We start from the raw sequence: 27,031 nt of genomic DNA, 5'->3' as shown, positions 1-27,031 counted from the left end.
CTCTCTCCCCCGCGGGGCAGGCGCTGGGGTGGGGGAGCGGCCACCCGCGTCTCCCCGCTCCTCCCTCCGGCCAGACCAGCCTGGGCGGCCCCACGGCGGGAACGAGCAGCTCCTGCTGTGGTCGGGCGGCGGGTCCGTCGGGTGCACGGCGGGACTGTGGAGGTGCCCCCGGGGCCCAGCTCAGCTGCGCTGCCCGCATGTCCCGCACGAGGAATCGTCACCGATATGAAGCGGCTCCGCCGCCGCCCTGCGGCCCCACAGCCCTCCTCCCGCCTTGTTGGGGCAGGGGCAGGGGCAGGCCCGGGCCCCGGCCCCGTCTATGGCGGTGGCAGAGGAAGCCGGCGGCGGTAGCGGCCATGTTTAAGCCCTGTGTTGGCCTGTGTTGGGTGGGCTGTGTTCACATGGCGTGGCCCGGGGAGAGGTGTGAGCCCCAAGCGAAACAACCGAGTTGCCGCAGCTCAGCTGCTGTCCTTCGTGGGACATCTGGCTCCTCGCTGGAGGAGGTTAGCATGCGGTCGTGCCCCTCACCGGGTTTAACGCTGCGGTGGGTATCTGGGTGAGCAGGTGATCCCAACAAATACAGGCAGTGACACTGCGTGGACAGCTCGGTAACCAGCTCCTCTGGAGCGGGCCTGGGCGGTTGGATCAGCCATGATCTGCAGAGGAAGACGGGGAGATGCTTTTTCTTTTCTTTCTTACATAGGCTCCCTTTCAAACTTAGCACTGTGATTTACAGACCCATGCAGCTCTACAGATATTATTTACAGTATTAATGTTTTCTCTGTTACACCTTTAAATCTTTCCAGGCTCAAGATGACGCTATCTTCATGCTGAAATGAAACTATTAAATTACATTGCAATCTAAGATGAATGATAACTGTCAAGTGAGTGACTCAACAGAGATGAAGCAGAAAGCGCCTGAGATTATGTGAGGCTGATTTATAAAGATTGCATAAAGATTTCTATAAGCCCAGCTTCATGACTCAGCATATCAGATGGTAATAAGTTACAGTAGGTAGAAATTTATTTCTGCTAGAAAAAGCCAAGGAAAGCTTCTCCCTCCTTGAGATCAGCTATCTCCCAGCTGATTCTGCTCAGACTGAGCCTCCCGGCCAGAAATAATCAGTGCCTGTCGAAAGTTCCAGATCCTTGCTGCCTGATGCTTTGTGTTGGCATTCAGTAAGTTACATTTAAATAACTTTTTCCTTCGTTACAGCATTGGAGACATTTATGGCACTTTTCATCCTCCCAAGAGACTGAATTAAAATTCTGTTAAGCCCCAGTCTCAAGCTGTCAGGTGGTCCTCAAGTGAGGTTTGGCACGGTGTTACAACAATCATTCAACTCACAGAAATGGAAACTTTTTGCTTTGCATTGCTTTGCTGGGATTGACATTTCTGCTGTCCATACCTGCATGTTTTTCTGCAGAAGAGGAGAAGATGAATACAACATTTAGTTGGGGGAAAAAAAATGTGATTTGCGTATACACTTAATGGTGCATATCACTGATAAGGAAGTGAACAATGCAGACTGGCATGCTTATCTTCCTCTATAGAAACGTGAAATCCCTCACTGAATGAAATCACTTGAGATTCTTGCAGCTCATCGGGGTGTTGATCAGGTGCTGAAGTTGTCTAGGAGTGAGTCTTGAAAGTGAAACTCCAGTTTGTGAAGTTCTCTTTGTGGTTGAGCACATACAGAGGGATGTTTTCAAGTGCTCACATGCAAGATGTCTTGAAGACAATTGAAAATGTAAATTAAAAAGGAAGAGAAAGGAAGCTAAATCGAAAGAGGAAGAAAGGCAAAGTAAAATAAAGACCAACAAACTGAGGTATGAAAAGGTAGAAGAAAGAGCACATCAGAAATGGCAGGAGGAGGAGGACAAAGAGAAAAACTGGAGAGTGAAAAAAGAGAAAATAGAAGAGAAACACAGTGCATAAAGCAGACAGAGACAGACAAAGGAGAAACAGTAGCAGTCACCAGCTGGTTATATGATTTTTCACTAGAAACTAAATGGGACAGCCAAGCTCAGAGATGAAACACAAGATGCAAAAAATGCAACAGTTCTGAGAAAAACATTAATTCAGCTGCCTTTTACATAACTAGTATTTTCTACTTCTGGTGTTCAGGCACAGACCTGCATTATCCATAATACAGGGAACCTATTGGTGAGGAACAAAATATTAATGTTGTTAGTACCTATCTGGTATTTTGTGTTGCGGATGAATATCACCAAAATGCCTAAATGCCTGATGAATGCCAATTACATAATCAATCCTTTAATAATGAATTGGTTTTGCTAGCTTAAGTTGTACTTTAGGTATGGTTTTAGTGTGTAATGTTTGTCACATTTTTTTAATGGCTATTTTGTGAGGATAGCAACACATTACTGGGTTTGACATCCACTGGAGTCACAAAGGAATAGGAGATGGTTATAAACTTCCAGCAATTCTAACAGGAATCAGAGCAATCTCACTGCAAGTCTTCAGGAAATTGTAGTCATTAATTTAATGTAAGTCTGGGCATCTCTGAGTTGAATCCAGTGATGATGTCAGTGACTAAACTGTACTGCAGTTTGCTGGCACCTTTGGAAATAACTGTAATTAATATTTCTGATTAAAAAAAAAAAGAAATTACATTTTTACTTTCTTCCTGGGTAGCCAATACTTTAGTTTTGGCTTTTTGCACAACTCTTTAAAATACAAAATGTCATCCATTAGTGACAGTCAGTTCTTTGCCAGTGCATGCCTGTGGCTCATCCCTTGAACCTTGCAAAGGTGTTTTGTTGGCTAAAGAGATCATGGTTTTGAGGGATAGATGTGAACAAGCTGTGTCTCCACCACGTTTGGCATGGCTGAGTATCTCCGTAGAGAGGTCACGTAATAAAGAGGGTTTGGTTCTAATACCATTGCCTGGAAAGCAAAGACCTTTAGCTTCACAGAAGTCTGCAGGGTTGAGTGCATTTAGTAAGTCTGTTTTAGAGATCTGTTACATATGATACTGGTTTGTTGGCTTTTTTTTTTTTTTTTTTTGGGGGGGGGGGTGTTTTGGGTTTGTGTTTTAGTTTTTTTGTTTTCCTGTTTGTTTTTTTTTTTGTTTGTTTTTTGTTTTTTCAGGGCATTGTTTGGGTTTGTGAGTTTTTTTGGTTTGGTTTGGTTTTTGTTTGGGTTGGGTTGCTTTTTTTGTCTCAGTGGGTAAAGCTGAAGGGGTTTTCGCCCCTCTGTTCACAGCAGATTTTTTTTACTCTGCCAGGTGATTTTACAGACTGTAATACCAAGGCTGGTTGTGGATTCCCAGCAGAGCCTCAGCTGCAGGAGTTCCAAGGGACAGAAATAAAGCATTTACACTGCCAGCCTGCGTTGTTTGAAAACATCAACGTGACCATGAACACTCTGGACATTTAGAACTAAATATCAAATACAGCCAGAGGGAGTCATGTTTTCCTGAGGCACTGATGGGCTGTGAGACTCCTCTGTGCTGGACTTAAGTGCTTGCCTGCAGCTTTGGGTGTCTTGGCTGCCCTACAGCCAGCAAGTTAGCAGAATAAACAGGTATGCAGTTGACCCCATCTCCAGACCTGGAGCTACGTTAGTTCACACATGTCATTTACTGATGTAAGTCATCGGCCTGATATCAGCTGGTCTGCTTGTGCTAGTAGCCTCCCATGAGAACGTAGATATTTACTGGAGTGGCAGTCATGATCGTGAGAACTAAAGGGATTGAACGATACTTCAGGAAAAATCCAGTAGGTGGCATAAATAAACCGTGCATTTTTTTGCAGTTTCACTTGTGAAGTTCTCTTTCATTAATTCCTTATTTTAAAACTCCTTTAATTCACAGGAAAGCTGAAGCTTTGTCCCCTGGCTCTTAAAACAGTCCCACAGGCAAAATTCTGTATGGCAGAAGGAGAATTTTCTGGCAGTATATAATTGGGGTGTTTTTTGTTTGTTGGGTTTTGTTTGTTTTGTGTGTGTGTGTTTCAATATTAATGTTTTTACACTTTCTGTTTCCAGGTTATACCTCTAGAACTGCCTGCACCTCAACAAAAGGTGAGGGTTTCTTCTTAGGACAGATAGATTTGAACCCAAACCTTTCCTTGAAATGCCCAGTATTTGCAAGAATTTAAAGTCAGTCCTAGAGTTGCTGTCTCGGTCACTTCTCTGTGATAGTATAATAGTGTTGGCACCAGTGGCATTATTCAAGATCAGTAAAATCTGGTAAGCTACTGATGACTTTTGCTAAAAGGCCATTCAGTCAAGCTGGATCATTCAGACATAAGATTTCAAATGCTTTATTCTTCCTTACTAAAAATAATACGTCGAGGGCATGCTGCGTTTAGGTGTAAGAAGCCTCGATATGCTACTTCATTTTCTTCTCCTCAAACTCCTTTTTCCTTTGCTGTCTTGGGCTCAGGGGCTCATTTTCACTGAACAACTGAAGCGGTTTATAGTGCTGCCACCCCTTGGCTGCTGGTTTTCCTCAGTTAAGCGTTAGTAAAGGGGATCTACAGCCTCTCACCCGTGAGCTCAGGGGTGTCTTTCTCCGTTAGCCTCCAAAGATCCTGTGTCCAGCTCTGCTTGCAAAGACCACTGATTGTTTGCAAGGTGGATTAAAATGCGTATGCTCTTCGGCACCCTCAGTACATGTTCTCTTGATGCAAGTCCACACCCACTGGGAAGATAAAGTGTGACACTCCATCCACGGGGCCCTTCAAAGTGTGTGAGAAGGGATGTTGTCAGGGGTGGAGAAAAGCATCAGCTGTACACCAAACTAGAGAACAGGCTGCCACAGGAGGTAGCATGCCTTAACGACCATTGAAATGGGAGTTTCATTCACACTCTGCTTGCTGGTGTTCTCCTAACAAGAGAGCAAAGGGAGAATGGGAGCCTCCACATTAGTTAACTGTGAATGACCTGCAGCTGAGAAAAGCCACCAGAGATTTCTGCCTGAGCAAATGCAGGTAACACATTAGTCAGATACACTTGGCAAGATACCTGCTAGTCAGAATCCAGAGTTTAATGGTCCAAATGTCCAGATTATGGTAAAAATTATTTATGTAAAACTCAAGGAAAGCCTGCCTGTAACAACAGACAGCTCTTCCCCTTCAGAGTTGTGAGCCAGCCAATATGAACCCAGCCCACAGTGCTCAATGAACCCACAGTCTGCCAGAAACAAAATTCATTCTGTTGCATCGGGCGAAGTACAGTACAAAACCAAAGCAGTTTTCAAGTGCAATGAAGCAAATAGAATGGAGATATTTAAAACAAATGCATGTATTTGCCATGTCACCACTGTAACTGTTTTTTGCTAGTGAAAGATATAAAACAATAAATTGCCATTTTTAGCACTAACACTTACGTTCTCTTTTTTCCTATTGGTTCATCTAAGTTGTAATCATTTCGTTGCACATTCAAAGGCTTAAGAGAACACACTGTCAGCCTCTTGGAAATTTCAATCATAGTTAATTGATTTGAATAGCTATTTGGAAGCATTATTAGGTCTGACTTATGAAATAGAAGTAACAGAGTGAGTATGGGGAAAACCACTGGACTGCTGCTTCTCAGTCTTCATTGTTCATTTTAGGCACACTTACAAATTAATTGGATCCAGTGACTTAGAACATTGAAGACTCTTGCATGACTCATTAAGCTGACATTTCCAACATTTGTAAGAATAATAGAATCACATCAGCCATATATATGTTTGAGCTCCTTCATCAGGGTAGGACTAGTGAAGAGAATGCCCTCAGTTTTGAATATCCTCATCAATTGAGCTCTGAGACATTTGTAATGGAGCTGAGTTTGATAAACTACCAGAGTGTGAAAAATTAAGCTCCAACCTCTTAAAAATAGGCAACACAAGTAATTGCTACTTTTTTGTTTATAGTATTTAATCTTTTAATGGATACAGTTAAATTTCCACTTCATTGAGCAAGCTGATTGGTATTTAAAGGAACAAATGGATCACTTCAAGTTATAAAGCACTTGCTTTATTACCTACACTTTCTTTTAAATTGTGCAAGTTTTCATTGTTTTGCATTCTTGATTTTCAGTAACTTAAAACTGCTGGAGGTCCATGATTGTGAGGCATGTTTTGACTGAAATAACAGAAGGGGCAGGTTTTGTTGTGTAAATTTATTAGCTGCCCAATTTATTTATTTGTGCATTATTATTTGTTGGTCCTAATCCCAGTGCTTGACAGAAAATTGTTACAACAGCTCCTTCTGGCTTTGTTTCCTTATTTTTTTGTCTTTAGGCCTAAGTAAATAGGAATTAGTTTTTTTCACATAATATTCTGCTGTCAGGTGAGCACATTTCATCCTGTGGGATTTCCATTAAAATCAGGCAATGTAGCACATGTATTTAGGAGCAAAGTGTTGTGCTGCTAGTCACCTATTTTTTCCTGTTTCCTGCATGAAGTCTTTCAAATCCACTGAGGAGCTGCAGGGCAAAGGGGACAGGGATGTTAAAATTGACTGCAGCCACAGCTGAGCTCCTCCAAATATTTTAATTGAAGTCAAATGACTGTTATTTAATCAGCCATGCTGTGAAATTACTTGATGGGAGCCACTGACCTTTCTCATATCCCAGGCTGAGAAAGAGCGTTTCTTCTTCCCTGTCAGTGTGACTCTTTTCCTGCCGCCTCTTCCATCTCTACTCAGTGCCTCAAAGCAATTGGGCAGTTTAGAGGCGGTTCCCAAATGCTGCTGACAGTGTATTGAGTCTTCCCATTTTCAAGGGCTCATGGGCTCTTCCCTTCTCCATGCCAGGAATCCAATTCAGAGGAAGGGCCTGGAGATCTGGGTCCCAGGACACCTACATCTCTTAAGTAAGGCTTTGCTTAGTGCTATCAAGGTATGGATGGATATCAGATCACTTTGTTGGCTTCCTTAGATAACAGTTCTGAGCCCACCTTAGCCATTCCAGCTAAGTGCATGCAGATATTCAAATAGCCTGAGTAAAATCTTTTAAAATACCCTCAGATTTTGAAGTTATAACAGATAACACACAGTGGGGTTGAGAATGAAGACTAGCTTTGCTTCGTAGTTGTTTATTATTTTCTCTTACCTGTCTTTAAGAAACTAAGGCATGGAGATTGCTTTTTTATTACTGGAAGGCGGCTTCTGTGAATTCACAGTAGCAATGTCTTAGGAGATTGTTCATTAGGCATGTGAAAATAAGTAGGGTGCACATCTAAAATTGCTCAAGTATCTATTTAAACAATGGGCCATAATTCCTCTTTGTAGGATTCAGAGTGTTCCACCAGCTGAATTGTACATACCTTGAACACCTGCCTGGATGTTCACTTTACTTGGTAGCCCATCAGCCTGTTGATGTTCTGGTCCATGGGATGGAGAACACAAGCCTTAAACAACTTCCAGTAGCTATTTATTCTTATATGCTCCAATGAGATCCCTCCTATGATTTTTTCAAAACATATGTTAGGAATAAAATGAAAATTGCACACACACAACCTTTTTTTTTTTTTTAAATAATTGTACTCATCTGGTCACATCATGACACCCATTTTTTAAAAATAGAAGCTGTTGTGGAGCCTGGCAGTGATGTTACAAGGAATGTCTTGCACTTACCTCTTCTCCCTATTTGAAGAAGATCTCTCAAATCATTGCTATTATCATTGCTACTAAGTTCTAAGGGGCACCACTTGACCACTCATGAAAGATAGTCAAAATAACTGAAGTACCAGATTAAGCCATATGAGTTTGCACTGTTAATTATAGTTTGTAAGTGGACCAGTGAAGGTGATTGTGGGTAGAGAAAGACAGTGTTAGTTCTAGCACTTGATCCTCAGCTATTGCAAGTTAGGGAAAGTGTCCTTTTCGGTCTTGCTGCTGGCCAGGGGCAGGGGTTGACATGTTTGTGTGTTTATCACACTTTAGCTGGAAAAGGCACTCCTGGACACCAGAAACACCAGGTTGCATGACAGATAATTTTTTTGTTAGCATCCTCAAGAAAATCGTCCTGTAATTTGAGGGAAACCTTAAATTCTGGAGCAGAGGTGGATCTCAGAGGCTGGGTGGCCATCCTCCTAACTCTTTCTCCTGGGTAGACCAGTTCCTCACACGCCAAAAAATGCCACCTCTAGAGATTTCCTAGAAGGTTCCATGCTGACTTTGTAGAAGAGCTGTTGGGGTTTTGCAGTTTAGCATAGGGTGACATGGCAAGGTTCTTTTCTGTCTGTGAAGCTTACATTTCTGCTGGTAGTTGTTTTGCAATACTTCCCACTTCTTCCAAAGGCAATGCTGGCGTAAAAACAACAGCATTTTTCTGTCTTCTGACCCTGGATCTCAGGAGAATGCTGCTGGACCTCCTTTCACTCACAAAACTTGTGTAGGAAGCAGTGGTCTACTAACTGAGTGATGTTGAGAAAATAATTATCAAAGATGAAGACTTGCATGCGTCTTGCTCATATGTCAACAGTTGAAAGGTGAAGAAAATGAATGAAAAGGGGAAGAAAATGAATGAAACAATACCAGAACAAATACCAGAACACTAAAAACCCCAACCCAAACCAACCAAACACAAAAAACCCCAACCCAAACCCCAGCAAACCCCAGTAACTAACTCCTCTGTTAGAGTCTGGTTATTTTCCTCTGCATGCTTGCAGCACTGCTGGGTTCATTCTGTCTGTAGAGGTCTCCCAGCTCTGCAGAGAAGCCACCGGGAAGGCCTGGGTGGTGAAGGAAGGATGGCCACCACACTGCTGCAGTGCTGCTGGGCTCTCCAGCAGGTCAAGGGGCACATCAGCAGGGCACAAGGGGAAGGCACTGGGTGATTTTCTTCATGCAGCTTCAAGGAGGGATTGACAGTCTTATCTGTGGCACGTCTGCAGAAACACACACATGCTTACCCATTTTCATACATCTGCATGTGCCTCCTTTCCCACCAATTCTTGACACAATTCTGACCAAATAGGAATTGTTGTAGAAACGCTAGAGTGGGCAATTATCTTGTGACACAGTGGATGGAAATGGTGACCAACTCATATTCACTTAAAACCTCACCCAGGCTTCCCAAGAACTAAAACTCATTTTCTGCAAAACTAACCTGAAGAACTTTCTCACCTCCAGCGTATCTCTTTTTCTGCCCCTTTGCAAGTCATTTGTGCAGCTTGTCACATACTGTGGGATGTTTTAAGTTCCTTATTTACAGGATTTGTGTTTTAGTAAAACAAAACTATCCTCTTAAACTTACTATTTTCAACTTCCAATTTGTTAACAGATGTTGTTTAACAGAGTTGATCGTCACAGCCTTTGGAGCTGTGTGCCTGGGAACACACTGACCATCAGTGGTGTCAAGTTGTATTACTTCTTCCAGTTTTGAGTGCCTCTCTTCCATCTGAAGTGAACAAAAAAACCACATAGACCATTTTTGCTCTCATCACACTTCCAGCCCTGGTCTGGTTTTGCTCTCCTTGCGCTGCCAACTCCTATTTACTCACTCTCTGGCAACTTCTCTTTCAGCATTACAGATTTCTAACTTCCACTCCCACAAATGTGTATTGTTTTTCTCCAGTTATTTCAGTCTGATTTGCCTAAACCAAATCCCATTTTATTATCATACCATGTTTCTAATCTCTCTCAATCTCTTTGTACAGCTGTTCTACTCACACTTCTCCCAGATCAGCATATACTGCCGAAGGCATTAACATGCTGCTTGCTCCTCCTGCTATGCCAGTGATGCAGATTAAAGCACCACAATAAAGGGCCTCTGAGCAGATATTTGTGGTTGTGCTGGAAAATTCCCATGATAGGTTTGCAAGAATGAGTGCACAGAGAGGGGGAAGCCTTTTCCTGGGCCAGACCCTGCCTGTTCACACCTCCCCACTACCAAGGGGTTATAACTGGCTGGCTCTCAGTATCACTCACCCCTAGGATAGGAGAAAAGTTGCTCTTCCAGCCCCTGAAAATGCCCAAGAGCAACAGTGGAACTGCAGGATGGCTGCCAGAGACAGCAGGTGGCTTTTCATGCCTCAAAGAGAGGTGTGATACCATGGCCAGGAAGTGCAGAAGGATGTTTATTAATCTTCATCTTTGCCATGGTATGCAAATGAAATGGCATATCTGCATCTCTGTGACATTAATGTGGCTGAATGAGGAAGGACAGTATTACTGGGGGAGCATGAGCTACCCTTTCAAGTAAAGTCTGTTTCTGTAACAGCAAGTAAAGCCATTAAGTGAAAAGTTGAAGAAAAAGATTACCAAAATATCTCCTAGAAATATCTCTGCTACTTCCATTCAGATCAGCACAAAAACACATGCACTGCTTTGCAAAAATGTTACCCTTTATGTTTCTAAATCAATCCTGCAAATAGCAGTAGTGGTGTTCAGAGGACATGGAGGTTGATGTCTGCAAATCATAATGTATTTAATAATACCCTGCTAAGAGTATAACAATGCCTTTATTACAGGTCTCTACTGTACAGGTCTTTGAAGGGCAGTTTTGTATTGCAAGAGTTATTTAAAAGGCAATTTATCTTTGCTGGTGCTGGCTCTGTTGGCTAACCAAACAGAAAATACACAGGCATGGTTCCCAGAGAGAACTGGCCAAGGGGAAGGACTACCATTCACCCAGTGGCACAGGTGAGTAGAATAGTAGAGGAGAAAAAGAATGTGCATTAAGCTTGTCTCCTGTGCCCCTTGGCACTCCCTTTAAGGCTCCTAAAGCTGAAGTGCACACAGCAGGTACCAAATGCCTGAGATCTTTCTAGGGATTGTGCAGGGTGTCAGTGCATGGAAACATGCTTAACTTTTTCTTTCAATAGGAAAACTTAAAGTGTGTATCATTAAGGAAGCAGAACACTTACATCAGAGGTTTTGTAGCACTGATTTGTTGTACTGGCTTTGCGTGGCACTTCTGTTCAGTGTGTGCACTCACAGAGACACAATAACCAAAGTGAAATGGGCAGGAATTTTTTAAATTGACTTCCCTAGACACTGCACTGGGCTGTGAGTACTGAAAGCTAATACTTCTGCAGTTCCCAACTGAAATATGAAACAAACCAGAGGCTGGGTACCTCTTTCCTCCAATCTCATGGTGGTTATTTCTATGAGTGTTTAATGCAAAATCTGACTTGTGTGTCTTCCAGCATCACTCCTTAACCTCCTGCCTCAGTCCCTTGCCCCACACTGGGCTCTCAGTGGCAGCCCCAAGCATCCCCATGTGAACTGAGTATCTGAAAGCATCTCTTTTTAGTGAGGAGATGCTTGTGGTTAAGCTTTCAATTGATGTACCTGGATGCAGGCTCTTGATGTACGAGAGCAGGAAGAGATGAAATTTACAGACCTGCATGCACACAGAGCCCACTGTAGAGGGCTGCTTGCAGCTGCAGTAAGAGCATGAGCACTGTTTTGGCCAGATCTGCTTTCAAAGGCAGGAGAATGTCTGTAGCCTTTGGGCTGCTTCCATCACAGCAGAGCCAATCCTGTGTGTCAGGGATTGATGCCAAGGCTTGCATTATACACACCATGGCTGAACTGGACTTTGCAGCCAGACTTTGCAGCCAGAAGTATGAGACACCAGGAGAAAAAGCTATTTCTGGCATAACTTGAGTTCTTCCAGCTGTATCAAGATGAAATCTGTGTGTCTTGCAAAAATGGCTTCTTCAGTCGTTGTTGTTTAGATCAATATTGTGTTGGCTAATTTCCATAATTTTAAAATGTGCCACGAGGGTTACCAGTAACACTTGCCTTTTATCTCTTCAGATGATTCTAAGTGGCAGCTTCACTTAATGTATGACAGTGTAACTGGAAAAAGACAGTGTTGTATTTTACAGTCTTGAAAAGGGGCCAGAGCTTTTATATATTCACTGACAGTCAGAGTTCAAAGGTGATGACAACATTCACCTTCTTGACCATACTGAGTCAGTCATCATCTGATCTGAACTGAAAAACAAATGCTGGGGAGTGTGTAGGGGGAAGTTCAGTTCAAAGCTGGTATGCCAGCTGGTAATCCCAGCACCTGTGATAAATCCTATCCACCATTAGCAGGTGGAATTAAACTTGGCTTGCAGGGGCCATCGGTGGATACAAATGCTTTTGGGAACCTCGTAACTATTTCCTAGGGAAGGGCCTGATTTCCAATGTATAAACTGCTGCAGGTGTCCGCCTCTTAGAGGCAGGAAGGCCATCCAAGATAATAAAATATCAAGGGGAGTAATCTATGTTTCTCCTTTTTTTTTTTTTTTTTAACAGCTCAATCCATGAAATCTCTAATAAGATTTTAGGCCAGAAATGACACTGACAGACTTCAGTAAAGTAGTCAGTTTCTGTACTTTTCATCTATATCCACCAACACATCCAAGGATTTGTTTGCTTTTGGCAATCTTCCTGAATTGGCATACCAAAATGCCCTACTTTACCATACAGCTAAAACTGGGGGCACTTTGCTTGGGCATTTTAACGTAAGACACTGGGCCTTCAGGAAGAAACTGAACCTTGCACAAAAATGCAGAATCCACAGCTTCACATAACATTTTGTAAAGCTCTACAAGGTGAGTTCTGGGCCAAACCTTTTGCTTATCAGGAAGGCAGCACCTAGATAAATCCAGGAACTTCGAGTTGCATAATCTGACTCTTGCATGCTGTTGGAAATGTCAGATTCCTCCCCAGAATTCTGCCAGTCAGGGCTGTTAGAAATCAGTGCAATCACACAGAAAAATTTAACCCCTTATGTGCTGGTGTTTGATATGCCAAGGGGGAGGGGAAAAAAAAATTAAAATACACCTGTACATGACTCTTCTTGCGTTGTAAGCCACCTTAACCACCGGTCCACTTTTTAAACCCTTCTATGACTGTTGTGTGCCCAGGCCTCCCATCACACCCAGAGCTCCCATTGACTTGTGGAGGGAGAGACAGGGTCCTGTACCAACCCCAAAAATACCAGTCATGGCTCTCGACCTCAAGGTGGAGGAATGCTTGTGTGCAACTATGTTAAGACATGTGCCACCCAGCAGTTAGACTTCACCTGCCCTTTGCTTTGTGACACTCCCAAGCACTGTCAGAGCTCACAGAAACTTCATGCAGTACAAGCCATCAAGTCCATGTAGGCCAAATGGGATGGGGATGGCTTCAGCAGCCCCCTATTTCAAAGAGACTATGTAGGAAAAACTATTTGATAAGGACATAGGGAGGGAAAGAAAAAGGACATAAAAGAAGTGTTTTGGTCCCTTGAAGGAAGGCATTGCGGTGTGTTTCTCTGTCTCGTCTGGTAGGTCTGAACTGACAAGAATACAGACTAGCTTAGGACTTGCTCTAATGCCATGTAAAAAGCATCCCCTTCACCAAGCTGCCATGATTGTTTGCAAGATAAAGCTCAACGTTTTTTACTGCAGTTCAAACAAGCTGCCTGAACACCATCCTTCAGTGCCTTCCCATGATCCTCACAGTCACGAGAGAAGCCACTTCTCTCCCAAACAGCAAGGGTTCAACCTTTGCATCATGTGAAAGACTAGTGAATGCAGATCATCTTGGGCTTTTCACTCTGCCAGTCCTCAGGAAAACGCTAGTCTGGGCACTAATGCTGCTCGTATCAGCAGCCCCAAAGGCTTGAACCATCAGATCCTCCCTTCCCTGACTTAGCAATCTACCCCGTTTTGCTGCTGCAGTTGTAATTTGCAGCATTTCTGGATGATGCCAAATCACATGTAAAACAGGAGAGGAGTAAAACAGCATAATGAAATTTTATTCTGAAAATATGGCAAGAGTCTAAGGCACTTCAAACATTTCAATACACGTGACTAAAGTGAATGTGACAAGGGAATAGCATTCCATAAATACGCACCAAGAACTACACTCGGTTCCACTCAAGGGGAATATACAGCTGGTACCTCTAATTTTGCTCTCCAGTAAACATGTATGGAGATTATAGACTGACACAATTAATAAAAATATGGTAAAAGGACATGTAATTCTTCATGTAGTTTTTAATTATTAAGGAATATAAAATGCTGAAAATACTGTGTGAGTTAATTTTATAGATACTAGTATCTTTCATATAAAAAGTTATACATTATCCCCAATTAGCAACAACTTATTTAGTGAACTTCAGACCTGATGAAGGGCGCTATCCCCAACACCTACCTACTCACCCACCAGCTCAAGATCCACGGAGCTGACTATATAAGCAAATGCAACTTCTGAATTTCAGAGTAACTGAAAACATCAAAATCGTGTTGGAATGAAATTTATGAACAGGGTACTGTAATAAAATCTAGGCACAGTAAATACATTTTAGAATGATTAAAGATAAGCCACCGGGACACCCCTGCATGGATAGCTTTAGAAGTCTTAGGTTGCACATAACACAGGAAAGGATAATCTATAGCAAAGAAAACCAGGATTTATGCCAGTGTATAGAAAGACAAGTAGGTGAGCAAAACAACAGTTCTGGCTAAGGTTCTCAGCTAAGCACTACTTAACTTACATGCTTGCTTCAAGTTTACAGTTTTCTACCTTTAGCACTTTAGATCTCTGCTTTCACTTTGCTGGTGAGTTCAGGCACAAGACAATTACATTCAGTATCTGTCTCAGTAAAACAGTAACATTTAGCAGCTTAAAGATGGCATAGAGATTTTTACAGATATTCATGCACTACTACTCAAACGTGGCTCTGTGGGTGGGACCAGGAGATGTCCTTCTGCTAAGCCTAGGAGTGCCCTAGAAAAGAGGAACGAACAATTAATCAAAGGGAAATTATTTCAGCCAGATAAGTACACTTGCAAGAACTCTGTTCAGTCCCTTGCCTTTAATTGCACAGATTAAGTTTGCTTGCTTTCTTTTTTTTCCCTTTTTTGTTTTTCATTTTAGGACGAACAGTACCAGCTATCATACAGTCTAGTAACTGAGACTGCATGTTGTTTAGACAGTGACATTTAGGAGCAGTTTACAGGAGTGTGATTCAGGGCCTGGGAGAGCAGGTAGATAGTTGCCAGAATACCTAGGACAGCTTTACCTCCAGAAACAGCTCTGTTTTGGTGACCAGGTCAATCATTAGCCTTACAGAGATGCAACAGCACCTCTGCATAACAGCAGGAGTCAGTGAAGTGAACCCTGCTAGAGAGCTATATATACCCCCAGATAAAGGGGAGGAGGAGGTATCTTGCAGCCAGGGTTCAGCCTTCTTCAGTGAGCTGTATTTAAAAATACACATTTTCACTTATGAGCATAAAAATAATCCTGTGAATAAACCTGACATTTCATATGCTGTGCTGCTGTACAGCTGCTGGAGGGTTAATTTTTTGTTTATATTTTACTATTATGTTCAGGAGTAGCAAGTTAATACATAAACTGTAGGAGGCTGTGTACTAACCGGTGACTGGGTTTTGGAGAAGTTGACATGGGCATAAAGAAGAACAGCTATGTCCTTATGTCCAGCTTCCAGGGCTATTGAAAGTGCTGTGCTGCCATCCTAGGAGAAGAAAGGAAGAACAGAATTAGTGCATGTGCGCATTAACAGATCTCTTAAAAAAACCCATCAGCCCCCAGAGAAGGGAAGTTATGGAGACCCTACTACTCCAACAGAGTTAGGTTAGTTCAGAGTCTTGATTAATTTCTTTTATTAGAATTAAGTAACAGTAAGCCTTGCACTGCTGTTTGATGAGGCAGTCCAAGTGTCAGAGGCCTCAATTTCTCTCAGCGAGAGAAATGATCTCTCGGCCATTGCTGAGAAAGAGTGAGAATGCCACTATGACAATACCAGTACGTGTAGAGCTGTGTAAGACCAGTGACTTCAGAAGACTGGGCTGTCTGAAAGAAACTGCAATGTCAGTAAGAAGTGGAAGAGAAGGTAAGGGAGGGACAAATACTAATCAAATATCATTATAATTGCTGTTTTACAATGATAATTGTTGTGTTATAGCTCCCATTAACACTAAGAACAGTTGCATTCATAGTTCCAAATGCTCCTTGATGGAAGTCTAACTACAAACAAATGGACATTCCTGATCACTTTTGTTTCTCAAAAGATATTATTGCTTTCAGAAACCATAGTTGTTGAGGCTGCTAGAAATAAAGAGTGCTTTTGCTGAAAGGGTAATTTATTGACCTGTTGTTTCCCATTATATCATGTTTGGTTCAAGAAGAAGTATATGTGATAACCTGTGATGTGATAACCTATGATACGATAACCTGTGATGCGAATCTCTGGCTTGCTGGTCCACAACCTGACTTTTGCCTCTTATGCACAGAAGTTTCCACAATAATGCCAGTATCTGAAATGCCCTTTCATAGGGATCACCTCTTACATTGTCTGTCTGAATGGAGCACATTTTCTTGCACTGCTTTAGCGCTGGTACTGGAGAAGGTGGCACCAGTTCAAGGAAACTGAAAATCCTTTTTCCAGTGTGGGACACAATGGATAGCATTGAAGTGGAAAGTCTTCTTATGAGACTACAGGCACAATTATACATAGTCTCTAATAAACATCCTGAGCAGACAGGGATCTAGAAGAGTTGTTCACTCCAATGCGATACAATGCACGAACAACAAATGCTCCACTGTCAACACCAGGAAAAGTCAACTTCTTAGACAGGTGCTGAATCACTGTCAGAGTGGCATACATCAGTAGAATTAAGCTCAGCTTACTACTGATCATGCTGACTGCAAAAGCATCACTGTCACATTCAGAACAGCTAGAGGAATGCTAAAAATCTCTTAATCTCACAGCTCAGACAAACCCATTATAAAATAAATAAGTAGCAGACAAGCTGTGCTTGGGAAAAGTATCAAACTGCCTGTAGGAATAAGTGTAATTTTCCATAACGGTTTTAATTATTGACTTGATGAGTAACAGTGCTAACAGCATCCAGGCTGCAGTAACCTAGAATGCCCCTAAAAGTATCTGTTATACTGAGGCCTTCTTACATTCAAACTAGCAGTTACACACTGCTAGAACCACCAGGCAACTGAGCCTCCTCCTGCAGCAGATGAGTGAATGAACAGAAATGATGTCTCTGCTCCTCTGCAACAGCTTCAACAAATAACCACCCTCTGCTCTCCCAGATCCCAAACGCAGACTCAATTTCAGTGCTCAGTGAGTAAAGCAGTAGGAAGATGTACCCAAGAAGTCATGTTGTTAATGAGAACATACTACTGGCAAGAAATCGGCTAAGTCAGTATTTTACAGCTTAAGAAGTCTACAGATCAAATTGTCTGCTGGCAGTGTCTGCAAACAAGAAAGGTGAGTGTCTCACGTGCCACTGAAGTTACAGCCTCTATCTGTTTACTGTCAGGACAATGTTGCTTCATGACTGAGACTAAACCGGTACTCTTAATAAGTCATGATGAACACACTGTGTGAACATTCTATGAAGAGAACTCTAGGGTTTATATTTGCCATGGACAAGGAAAACAACATAGCAAAGTTGTGAAGTCACCAGATAAGGTTCTAACTGAAAATTGGAAGACTTCTGAGAACAGGGGAAGGAATATGAGAAGATGTTTCACCATGAGCTAGAAAATGTTATTTTCTGTTCCAGTTCCTGCACACCTACAGCTAACCACAGAAATTGCTACTGGATAAGTCTGTTAGCAAAGCAAAGATACTAGCCAAATAATCACACCTTTTGCTACTACTAAGCAGAGCATCATGCACTTGGTACTTTGGCACTGTGAGTCAGAGGTCCGTGTAACTAGATTTCAGCAATTCTCCACTGAATAAAGAAAACCTGAATTAGAAACACATTCCAGAGTGGAGAAGCTGTCTGATGAAGCACTATCTGGAAACGTGACTCACATTGTCCTCCAGGGTGCCATTACACCCAGGCTGAGCCAGCAGAAGTTTGACAATCTCTACGTGTCCGTGCTCACTAGCACACATAAGAGCTGTTGAGCCCTCGTCGTCCTGGATATTGACGTCTGCACCACAGGCCAGTAAAGCTCTAACCATGTCTATCCGCCCATGACTTACAGCTAGCATCAGTGCAGTCTGACCAGCCTGCGTGGAAAGAAGAGGAGAATGAAATAACTACACAGATAATCAGTGGCAAAGCATGCATACTTATTTTTTGGCAGTGCTTCTTCTGGGAAAAAAAAAAAAATTGTTATTTTATACGGCACAGTCAAGGCCCTGCTTGCTATTATTTAAATACCTTTTATGCACAATCTATCCCATATTGACACAGCTATTTATTAAATTAGTGGAAGATAGCATATCCATTTTCAAGCATCTGGAGTTCCCCTGAAGAAGCTAAATGGTGCAAAATTTGTAAATGTATCCCAAAACTCAATAATGGTTCTTTCACATAATATTCAATCATTTTTAGAAGAGATACAGACCTGAAGCTCAACTGTTTTTCCAAGGCTCCATTTTGTATATAGGAATCAAAACCATACACAAACATCAAAGACTGCAGAGGGTGAAAGTAGACAAATGCGAAAGCTGAACCAGTGGAGCAGGGATGAAAGCATGGAAAGAAAGATAAAAAGACCCCAGAGGGCGAATGGTGTCTTGTGAACCATTTGACTGACCTGGCTGGCTTTAGCATTCACATCTCCGCAGCTGAACAGTTCCTCCACTATCCTCATGTCCTTCTCTGCTTCCACAGCTGCAAGCGCAGCAAGCATGATGGGGGTATAGCCAGCCTTGTTCTGATGATTTACATTACAGACATCTGCAGAAGGATGAGATAATTTTTTTTGGAAAGCAGAAACCCAAAAAGCAGCAATTGTGCTAATGAACTGAATAAACTGTTAGTAGAGAGCCTATAAGAAGAAAAAGGAGTGACTGCTGTCACAATGGAAGCAATTCAAGGGAAAGTGGGGAAAAGAAAAACGGGTGCTCTTGAGCCTGAGAAAGAAAAGGGTTCTCTTCTATGCATGCAACACAAAGGAGAGCACATAGCCATTTTATACATCATCATTTAGGGCTTTCTTTGTGTGTTTTTTTCCTTTTGTATGAGCAAGTGGTCTGAAATTTGACATGAGCAATGGGGTCCCAGGAATACCATCAGGAGAGTCTTAAAACTCCTCTCCTGAGAGTCCATACTACTGTGAAGCCACTGAAGCCAAACATGACACTGCTACATGCATTACTTTATGAGTAATGAGCATTTATTGGAAGTGATGCTCTCCTACCCTGACTAGACTACTTCAGCAGAGCTGTGTTTTCTGAGGTCACATTTTGACTTTTTTTCTGTATGGCTAATAAGCAAAGCTGTTTTTCTATATGTCCTCTTGGTAACACTGCATGATGATACAGAGGAGCATTTTGTTCTTCCCAGTGGACACACAGATAGAGAGATCTTGGACCAAGAATCTGCCTGTGATATAACCACACTGCAAACAGTGACTGACCACTTAGACATGGTCCAGAGGAGGACTGTTAAAACCTGAAGGAATTTGCTTGTTCACAAATATTTCCCAAGTGCTGTCATGTGCAATGTGCTCCTGTATACCTGGCACTAGTCATGGTTTTGGATTTTACAGTCAAAACCCACTGTGTACATAGGAATATACCAGCTGCTGTAAGCTACAGGAGTCCTGATTTGAAGCAACAGATGAGCATACTCATGCTACCCTGAGATAGCCAGGGAAGCCTTCCCACCACTGTGCTGAAGAGCCAGCCTGCTGCATTTCACTCTGTTCCTGACATTCCCTGCATTCCCCTGCTATGACTCACTGTTCCCAACTGGCTGCCCCCAAACAGGACCAGAGATTTCAGAGTGCTTGCTTTCCTGCACAGAAGTCTCGGCATGTGTGACAGATGTGCTGGGTTATCAAACTTGAGATTTGTGTCATTAATATCCTTGTTTACCTGATGCTACCCTTCTGGATTTGTAATTATTGCTAAGCTTACCACTCCAGGCATTTCCTTTGCCTAATTAAAGCTTCACAACCAACTAGATTAGAGAAAGAAACTTCAGTTAGTGAGCAAAACAAGGCCCACACAGAGCACATCCTGCCTGGGACCAGCTCCGAAGTGTGACACCTTCTGTCTTAGTGCATGTGAGAAAGAGCAGAGACTCTGGAGTCTCCCCTCTGCCATCACCCTCTCTGCACCTGTATGGCAAGGTGATCCAGAGAAAGATCAACAACAGAAGCAACCACATGAAACATCACCACATTGCTCATGGATCAGGAAAATACTCCTATGTGGCAGAATGCCATATTGCTCCAGTTTCAGGAAAGCAGCAGAGACATGTCAAGATGGTGGCCAGAAAAAGCATGTGTATTGCTTTAGTAAGATAAAGCTAGTCTAGTTTGAGTATTTACCATGGATGTTTATACCTCAGTGCATCTTCCTCCACCAGTATCCTCCTACCTTTGGCTCAGCAGCAGCTCTGCTGTCTCCAAAGTAAACTGCTGGACATTGGTGCTGCTGAATCTGGGCTACAGTGCAAGAGTCAGGATCCACCCATCTGTCCCAAACACTGGTCAACTCTATATATAATTTACTTGAGTGTTTTTGGAAGTTCTTCAAGAGCCATCATCACCACCACCACCACCTCCAAAGCTAGCACTAAAACAAGGATTCTAGAGTACACAAGTGAGCCACCGTGTAAATGTTAACAGCTGCTGGAGGAAGCCCAAACTTGACTTCTTGCTTATCAAGAATTTCAACCACGAGGATTGAAAAACCAAAAAATAATAATAAAAAAAACTATGCAAACAAGTCAACCTACTTGCATCCAGAAGCAACTTTACAATTTCAAAGTTAGAATGTGAGACGCTGTAATGCAGAGCTGTGTTTCCATTTCCATCTGCCATATTGATGATATGTCTGAGGACAGCAGGAGAAATCTCTTCAAAAGCAGTTATGTAATCTCCAACCATTTCAGGGACAGCTGACTTCTGACTTGAGACACGAAACCACTCATGCTGGATAGTATTTAAACAAAACCTCTGCAAAACCAAGACAGAAAAATTTACATATGGGCAATCTACTTAAAGGACTTGCCATCCCACAAGTCAGCCATGCAGGAGGTCAAGCCTTTTTTAGTCAAATGTGGGAAGAAAGCATTCAGCTCACAAACAAGTTGTACAGATCGAAGCTAAACCCTCTGACTAAACCCCTCTATTAAAACACCAATTGTTTAACTCCTCTCATTTGATCTCATTTTCAAGAATGGCTCACCTCTGAGGACACAGTATTTTAGGATGAGATTACTCCCAGGGCACCAAATACTGGTGAACTATCTCCATGAAATACTTGACTAAGTTTATAAATCACTGATAAACCAGCAGTGGGAGTGCATGTTTCTTGGGGGCTTAAACCTGCAGCACGGTAAGTCAATTAGGACCAATTCCAAAGCATGAATTATCAAATGCATGACGAACTATCTGGACTGCAGTTCTGAAGAAGAGCGGGGCAGTACAGAAGATCACAAGCTGAAGCAGAGCCATCAACATCACATTGTAATGAAAAAGGCAAATACTGTTTTGGGCTGAATAAACAGATCTGTAAGTTCCATTGCACGTGATGCAGTCCCTTCTCACTGCCTAGCACTATGAAGGAAGCAGCTGGACTACGTTGGCTGGCCTAATACTGAATGACATGAAAGACTGGGCTGAAATTGTTTCAAATATGAGCAGTGAGAACAATTTCAAGTCAAGGAAATCTGAACTATGTATGGGACATACAGGAAGGACTGGAGATGCTCTGCTGAAAGAACAGCTGTGGAAAGGAACCCCACAGCATTTTCACAGTGCAGAAGGCTGTTGCAGTAAGAAAAGAGAGAACCTGTTCTTCAACTGCAGGAGGGATGGCTATAATAGTGAGGGATTGCAGCTGCAATTAGAAGATGCAAGCTAGACATTCAGGATAAACTTTCCCAGTGGTATGGACGAGAGAATTAGCTACGCTGGATTTGGAGAAGGCTGAGGTTCTCAATGACTTCTTTGCCTCAATCTTCATTGGCAAGTGCTCTGCCCAAACCACCCAAGTCTTGGGAGGCAGACGCAGGGACTGTGAGAATGAAGACCTTGGACCCACTGTAGGAGAGGATCAGGTTTGAGACCATCTTAAGAACCTGAATATGTACAAGTTCATGGGATCTGATGAAATCTGTCCATGGGTCCTGAAGGAGCTGGCAAATGAAGTTGTTAAGCCACTGGCCATCATATTTGAAAAATCATGGCAGTCATGAATTTTTTCCCCGATGACTGGAAAAAGGGAACTTGCATTTTCAAGAAAGGGAAAAAGGAAGATCTGGGGAACTATAGACCAGTCAGTCTCACCTCTGTGCCTGGCAAAATCTTGGAGCAGATTCTCCTGGAAGGCACGCTAAGGCACATGAAAAACAACAAGGTGCTTGGTGACAGCCAGCATGGCTTCACTAAGGGGAAATCCTGCCTGACCAACTTGGTGGCCTTCTATGATGGGGCCACAGAACTGATGGATGGGCGCAAAGCACTAAATGTCATCTCCCTGGACTTCTGCAAAGCGTTCAACGCTGTCCTGCATAACATCCTTGTCTCTAAGCTGGAGAGACAAGGATTTGATGGATGGCCCACTTGGTGGATAAAGAATTAGCTGTATGGCTGCAGAGAGTTGTCCCCATGGAGACCGGTGATGAGTGGTGTCCCTCAGGGGTCAGTGTTGGGATGGATGCTGTTCAACATCTTTGTCAGTGACACGGACAGTGGGATTGATGAGCCCTCAGCAAGCCTGCCGATGACACCAAGCTGTGTGGTGCGGTTGACACACTGGAGGGAAGGAATGTCACCCAAAGGGACCTGGACATGCTTGAGAGGTCATGCCAATGACAATCTTATGAAGTTCAACAATGTGAAGTGCAAGGTCCTACACCTGGGTCAGAGCAATCCCAGGCACAGCTACAGGCTGGGAGTAAGTGATTCAGAGCAGCCCTGTGGGGAAGGACTTGGGGGTGTTGGTCAATGAGAAAATGAACATGAGCCAGCTTCAGTGTGTGCTTGCAGCCCAGAAAGCCAACTGTATCCTGGGCTGCATCAAAAGGAGCGTAACCAGCAGGTCGAAGGAGGTGATCCTGCCCCTCTACTCTGCTCTCGTGAGACCTCACCTGGAGTATTGTGTGCAGTTCTGGTGTCCTCAACATAAGAAGGACATGGAACTGTTGGAACAAGTCCATAGGAGGGCCACGAGGATGATCAAGGGACTGGAGCACCTCCCATATGAAGACAGGCTGAGAAAGTTGGGGCTGTTCAGCCTGGAGAAGAGAAGGCTGCGTGGAGACCTCATAGCAGCCTTCCAGTATCTGAAGGGGGCCTATAGGGATGCTGGGGAGGGACTCTTCATTAGGGACTGTAGTGATAGGACAAGAGATAATGGGTTTAAACTTAAATAGGGGAAGTTCAGGTTAGATATAAGGAAGAAATTCTTTACTGTGAGGGTGGTGAGGCACTGGAATGGGTTGCACAAAAAAGTGGTAAATGCTCCGTCCCTCACAGGTTGGACAAAGCCTTGGGTAACACGGTCTAGTGTGAGGCATCCCTGCCAATGGCAGGGGGGTTGGAAATTGATGATCTTAAGGTACTTTCCAAACCTAAGTATTCTGTGATTCCATCACTGAGTGTGGTGGGGTAAGAACCTCTTTGGCCAGGTAACTGCCTGTTGGGAGTGGGTTTAACTGTGAGCCGAGGAAGCTCCTTCAGTCACTATTAGTTCTGACCTTCTGAGACAATTTCTCTAACCTGGAATTACCACCGTGTCTGCCTTCTCATAAACCCCTTCCTGCAAAGTGGGCAGTAAGTTCAAGAACAATTTTGCAGAGAAGACAGCACATTTCTCTAGATTTTGGGGAAAGCACAGATGACCTGTACCAGTAGCTGTAGAGGGTGCCATGTCTGGTAAAAGAAGAATATACTACACATGTCAATACTACGTATATACCTGTACTACATACATATACACAGAATATTCTACATCACTATTACTGTAATAAAAACTCACAAGGTCCAGCCATTTGAGTTAAGAGACCATGTGTCTTGCAATCACAGAGAGCTGAAACATGAAAGTGGTCATAAAACGGCACAGTATAAATATTGTTTTTATTTTAGGCACTACTAAGTGCCTAAGAAATTATTTACTAAGAAATTATTTTTAGTCACAGCATCACACGCATTATTAAGTAAATGGTACACTTTTTTAATTCAAGAAATCCATCACATCCCAAAAGAAGCAGTCTGAAGTCCTTTCTGATGTAAACAGCAGCTACAAGAGCTGAGTATGCTGGAAGAAGTTGGGACAATTTATACAGATCCCTAGCTTTTTTGGACGAGACTTCTTTATCACAGACAGAGAACAAGAGGTGATTTGTCTGCAGTTTCCAGTTACAAAGCACCGCTTGCGGTAGCAAACATCTTAAGCACAAGAAAGAAAAACGTACATTCAAATTACACTTCCAACGGAGAGATTATCAGATGGTTGTGCCATTTTTGACACTATCAACTCCAACTGGACCTGAAATGTTAGTTGTTCAAATGCCTAAACTACACTCCTGAAGGACTGAAACAGGATTAAAAACTACCTATCACAACTGTATTAAACAACCTTTCAAAACATTCCCTGCACCACAAATGTCAGAACTGAACACAGACAACATTATTGTCTGTGTATTACTGACAATATTATTGCCTTTAAGAAGCTGCAGATGCTCTATGGTAGAGGAGACTGGCACTGGGTTGTTGCCTTTACATCAACACACAACTGTAACAGATACAGAATTAATTTCGTATCAATAAGCAGTGTTCCTCTGATTTCAGATTGCCCTCACAAAGTAGCACAGGTAAGTCCTATAGGAGGCACACAGTCAATTCCTACATGAAGCAAACTCAACCTTATTTCTTGAGACTGAATATAACAGCTAATCCTGCTTACTCCCTGCTGCACTGATAAAAGCTGCCAATGTAGTGAGACAGGAAGAGTATTCCTGTGCTCAGGAGACAGAGCACTTTAAGAACAGACTCTTGAGCTTTTGTCATAGGAATAAACAGGCTCCTCACCCCTGTACAGTCTCTTAATGAGAGCTGCCCAGACTCATGCTAAAGCAGCACTTACAAAAATAACACGGGAATGCACAGATGTGTTGAAACTGCACTTCTGTGTTACTATTTTTACGTGTGTGCCTTGGGATGACAACACCCCAGCATACAAAGCACAAGTACGCTTTTGGGAAAGAAGTCCTGATAGAAAAAGCACTTTGTGACTTTTCCAGGAAAGCTGAAATGCTCTTCTACCTAGACACTGCAGTGCTGGTCCTGCAAAACCACAAGTTAAGCTCCTTGAAGTTTTCCTGTTACACCTCAGAGAGAATTTTGCCTTGCATTGCTTACCACATCTTTGTTGGTCAATGCCTTTGGGTCGTCCATGTTGTTTCTTAGCAGGTGACAGGCAGAAAGCATCTTTTCGCTTAGTTCATATCTGAGGAAGACAGCAAAATACATGGCATGTTTCAATTTTTCTCTTGATGTTTCAGCATAGAAACATTCACTCTTCTGAAAGTTGTGTGGGAATGAATGTTTCCAGGCAAGCCATTAGCTGCTGCAATGCAGAAGCTGCTCTGGCAGCTCTTCTTCACAGGGACTAACTCCACAGCAAGCGGAGATGTACCAAAGAGGAGCAGTGGGAATGGAGAGAAGGTGACACATCACTTCTATGCTTTAGACTTGGCAACTCTTCTAGTGGAAATTCTCACGTACTGCTGTATGACTGCAGAGCATGTATTACATACCCAGTGCTTTGATTACCTGATTAACTTGAGGAAATAATGATAGTTCTGATGGAAATTAACTTGTGGGAAAGGCCACAGTCAGTGCCTCCTGCCAGCTCCTGCTCACTGGAACCAGCCTTTTTCATCCCTTCCACTCTGGAAATTCAATCTCTTTCCTCAGTCCTCTTTCATGTTTTCACTTCTGCCCACTTTCTATCACAAATTTCAAAACTCAAGGAAAAGCTGAAAATGAGAAGGCCCATGCCCATGCCAACACCAGGCTGTGGCCAACCATCTCTGCCTACAACCCACCATAAATAATGGCAACTTTCCTGGAAAAATCTCCCAAGAAACAGAGAGGCTAACATACTCATGTATGGATGGCAGGCATTTTAGCCCTGCAGTGTTACAAGCCAGCTGCTGCTGCTTCCAGAGCAACGAAATGCTCCACTGTTTCATGGACCACGCTCAGTCCCACATGGCCATGCGCCCTGCCTCCTCCCCTTGGAGGGCATTGCCAGGGCAGCCAGCTTGCAAAGAACATGCTCCCCAGGTGTACATGGCTATCTAGGCTGTCCTGCTGCTCCTCCTCACACTCACCTCTTGCTAAGGTAAATACAGAGAGCTCCTCTGAGAAATTCACCATCTTTTTATGCCACCTGTAAAATAACAGGCCATCCTACAGTACTGTATAAATAAAGCTCAGGGCACTTCAAAACTCACAGCTCCAAGGCCTATGAATGGCTTTTAATCATTAATTTCTGCATCTCTTTTATTTAGCAGTTGATAATTACAGGTAAGTTTGATAAGTTTATGTCCAGTGAAACACGTCATATTTTGTCCTAGATTCCATTTACATAATTTTCTAAGCTAACACACTTGTAAACATTTAGCAAACCCAGTATAATACCCCTTCATTATCTTTGTTCATACTTTCTTTATTCCGTTCACTAATCAAGAATCAGTAAAAACTCACCACACTACTGCTTTCCATGCACAAAAAGAAAAATGTCTTGCCTGTCATATGCTACCCTACACAGATCATTACCATCAATGTGAAAAGTAACTTAGACATGAAATGCTGAACCAGTGGTATGACAGCAGCCCTAATGCTGTCATAGTATATGATCTCGTACGAAGTATATGACCTCAGAGTTGGATGAGCTCCTTGCTAATGGTACCCAACTGTCTTATAGAGCAGCACCAGCCGCGGCTAAGATGTGGAAGATGCACTTCCAGCAGACTGCTGACCTAGTGTGCATGGTTCAAGGCCCATTTGCTTACTTATTGTTTTACAGACCAGGCATTGCCTGCTCCCAGACAAGTGCTGTTTGTGATCTGTGACAGCCTCTGCCTGGAGGGAGCCATCTGGATCTCCCTATAAA

General features: G+C 42.9%; 1 protein-coding gene across 1 annotated transcript in view; it reads right to left on the bottom strand.

The window, feature by feature from the left end:
- Window positions 1–13,681: 13,681 nt before the first annotated feature.
- The window catches only part of KANK1 (KN motif and ankyrin repeat domains 1), a 28,583-nt gene continuing 15,233 nt past the window's right edge, over window positions 13,682–27,031 (bottom strand). The window contains 6 exon segments of the mRNA XM_061477775.1: window positions 13,682–14,676; window positions 15,329–15,427; window positions 17,753–17,953; window positions 18,487–18,629; window positions 20,640–20,859; window positions 25,270–25,357. Coding sequence (XP_061333759.1) covers window positions 14,614–14,676; window positions 15,329–15,427; window positions 17,753–17,953; window positions 18,487–18,629; window positions 20,640–20,859; window positions 25,270–25,357 — 814 coding nt within the window. The 3' untranslated portion in view covers window positions 13,682–14,613.

This window comes from Pezoporus flaviventris, unplaced genomic scaffold (assembly GCF_033815535.1).
Source record: "Pezoporus flaviventris isolate CSIRO_AGI_PZ_B2104156 unplaced genomic scaffold, CSIRO_AGI_Pfla_v1 ptg000108l, whole genome shotgun sequence".
Classification (NCBI taxonomy): domain Eukaryota; kingdom Metazoa; phylum Chordata; class Aves; order Psittaciformes; family Psittacidae; genus Pezoporus; species Pezoporus flaviventris.
The sequence above is the reverse complement of the archived record's forward strand: the minus strand, read 5'-3'. Positions and strand labels throughout refer to the sequence as shown.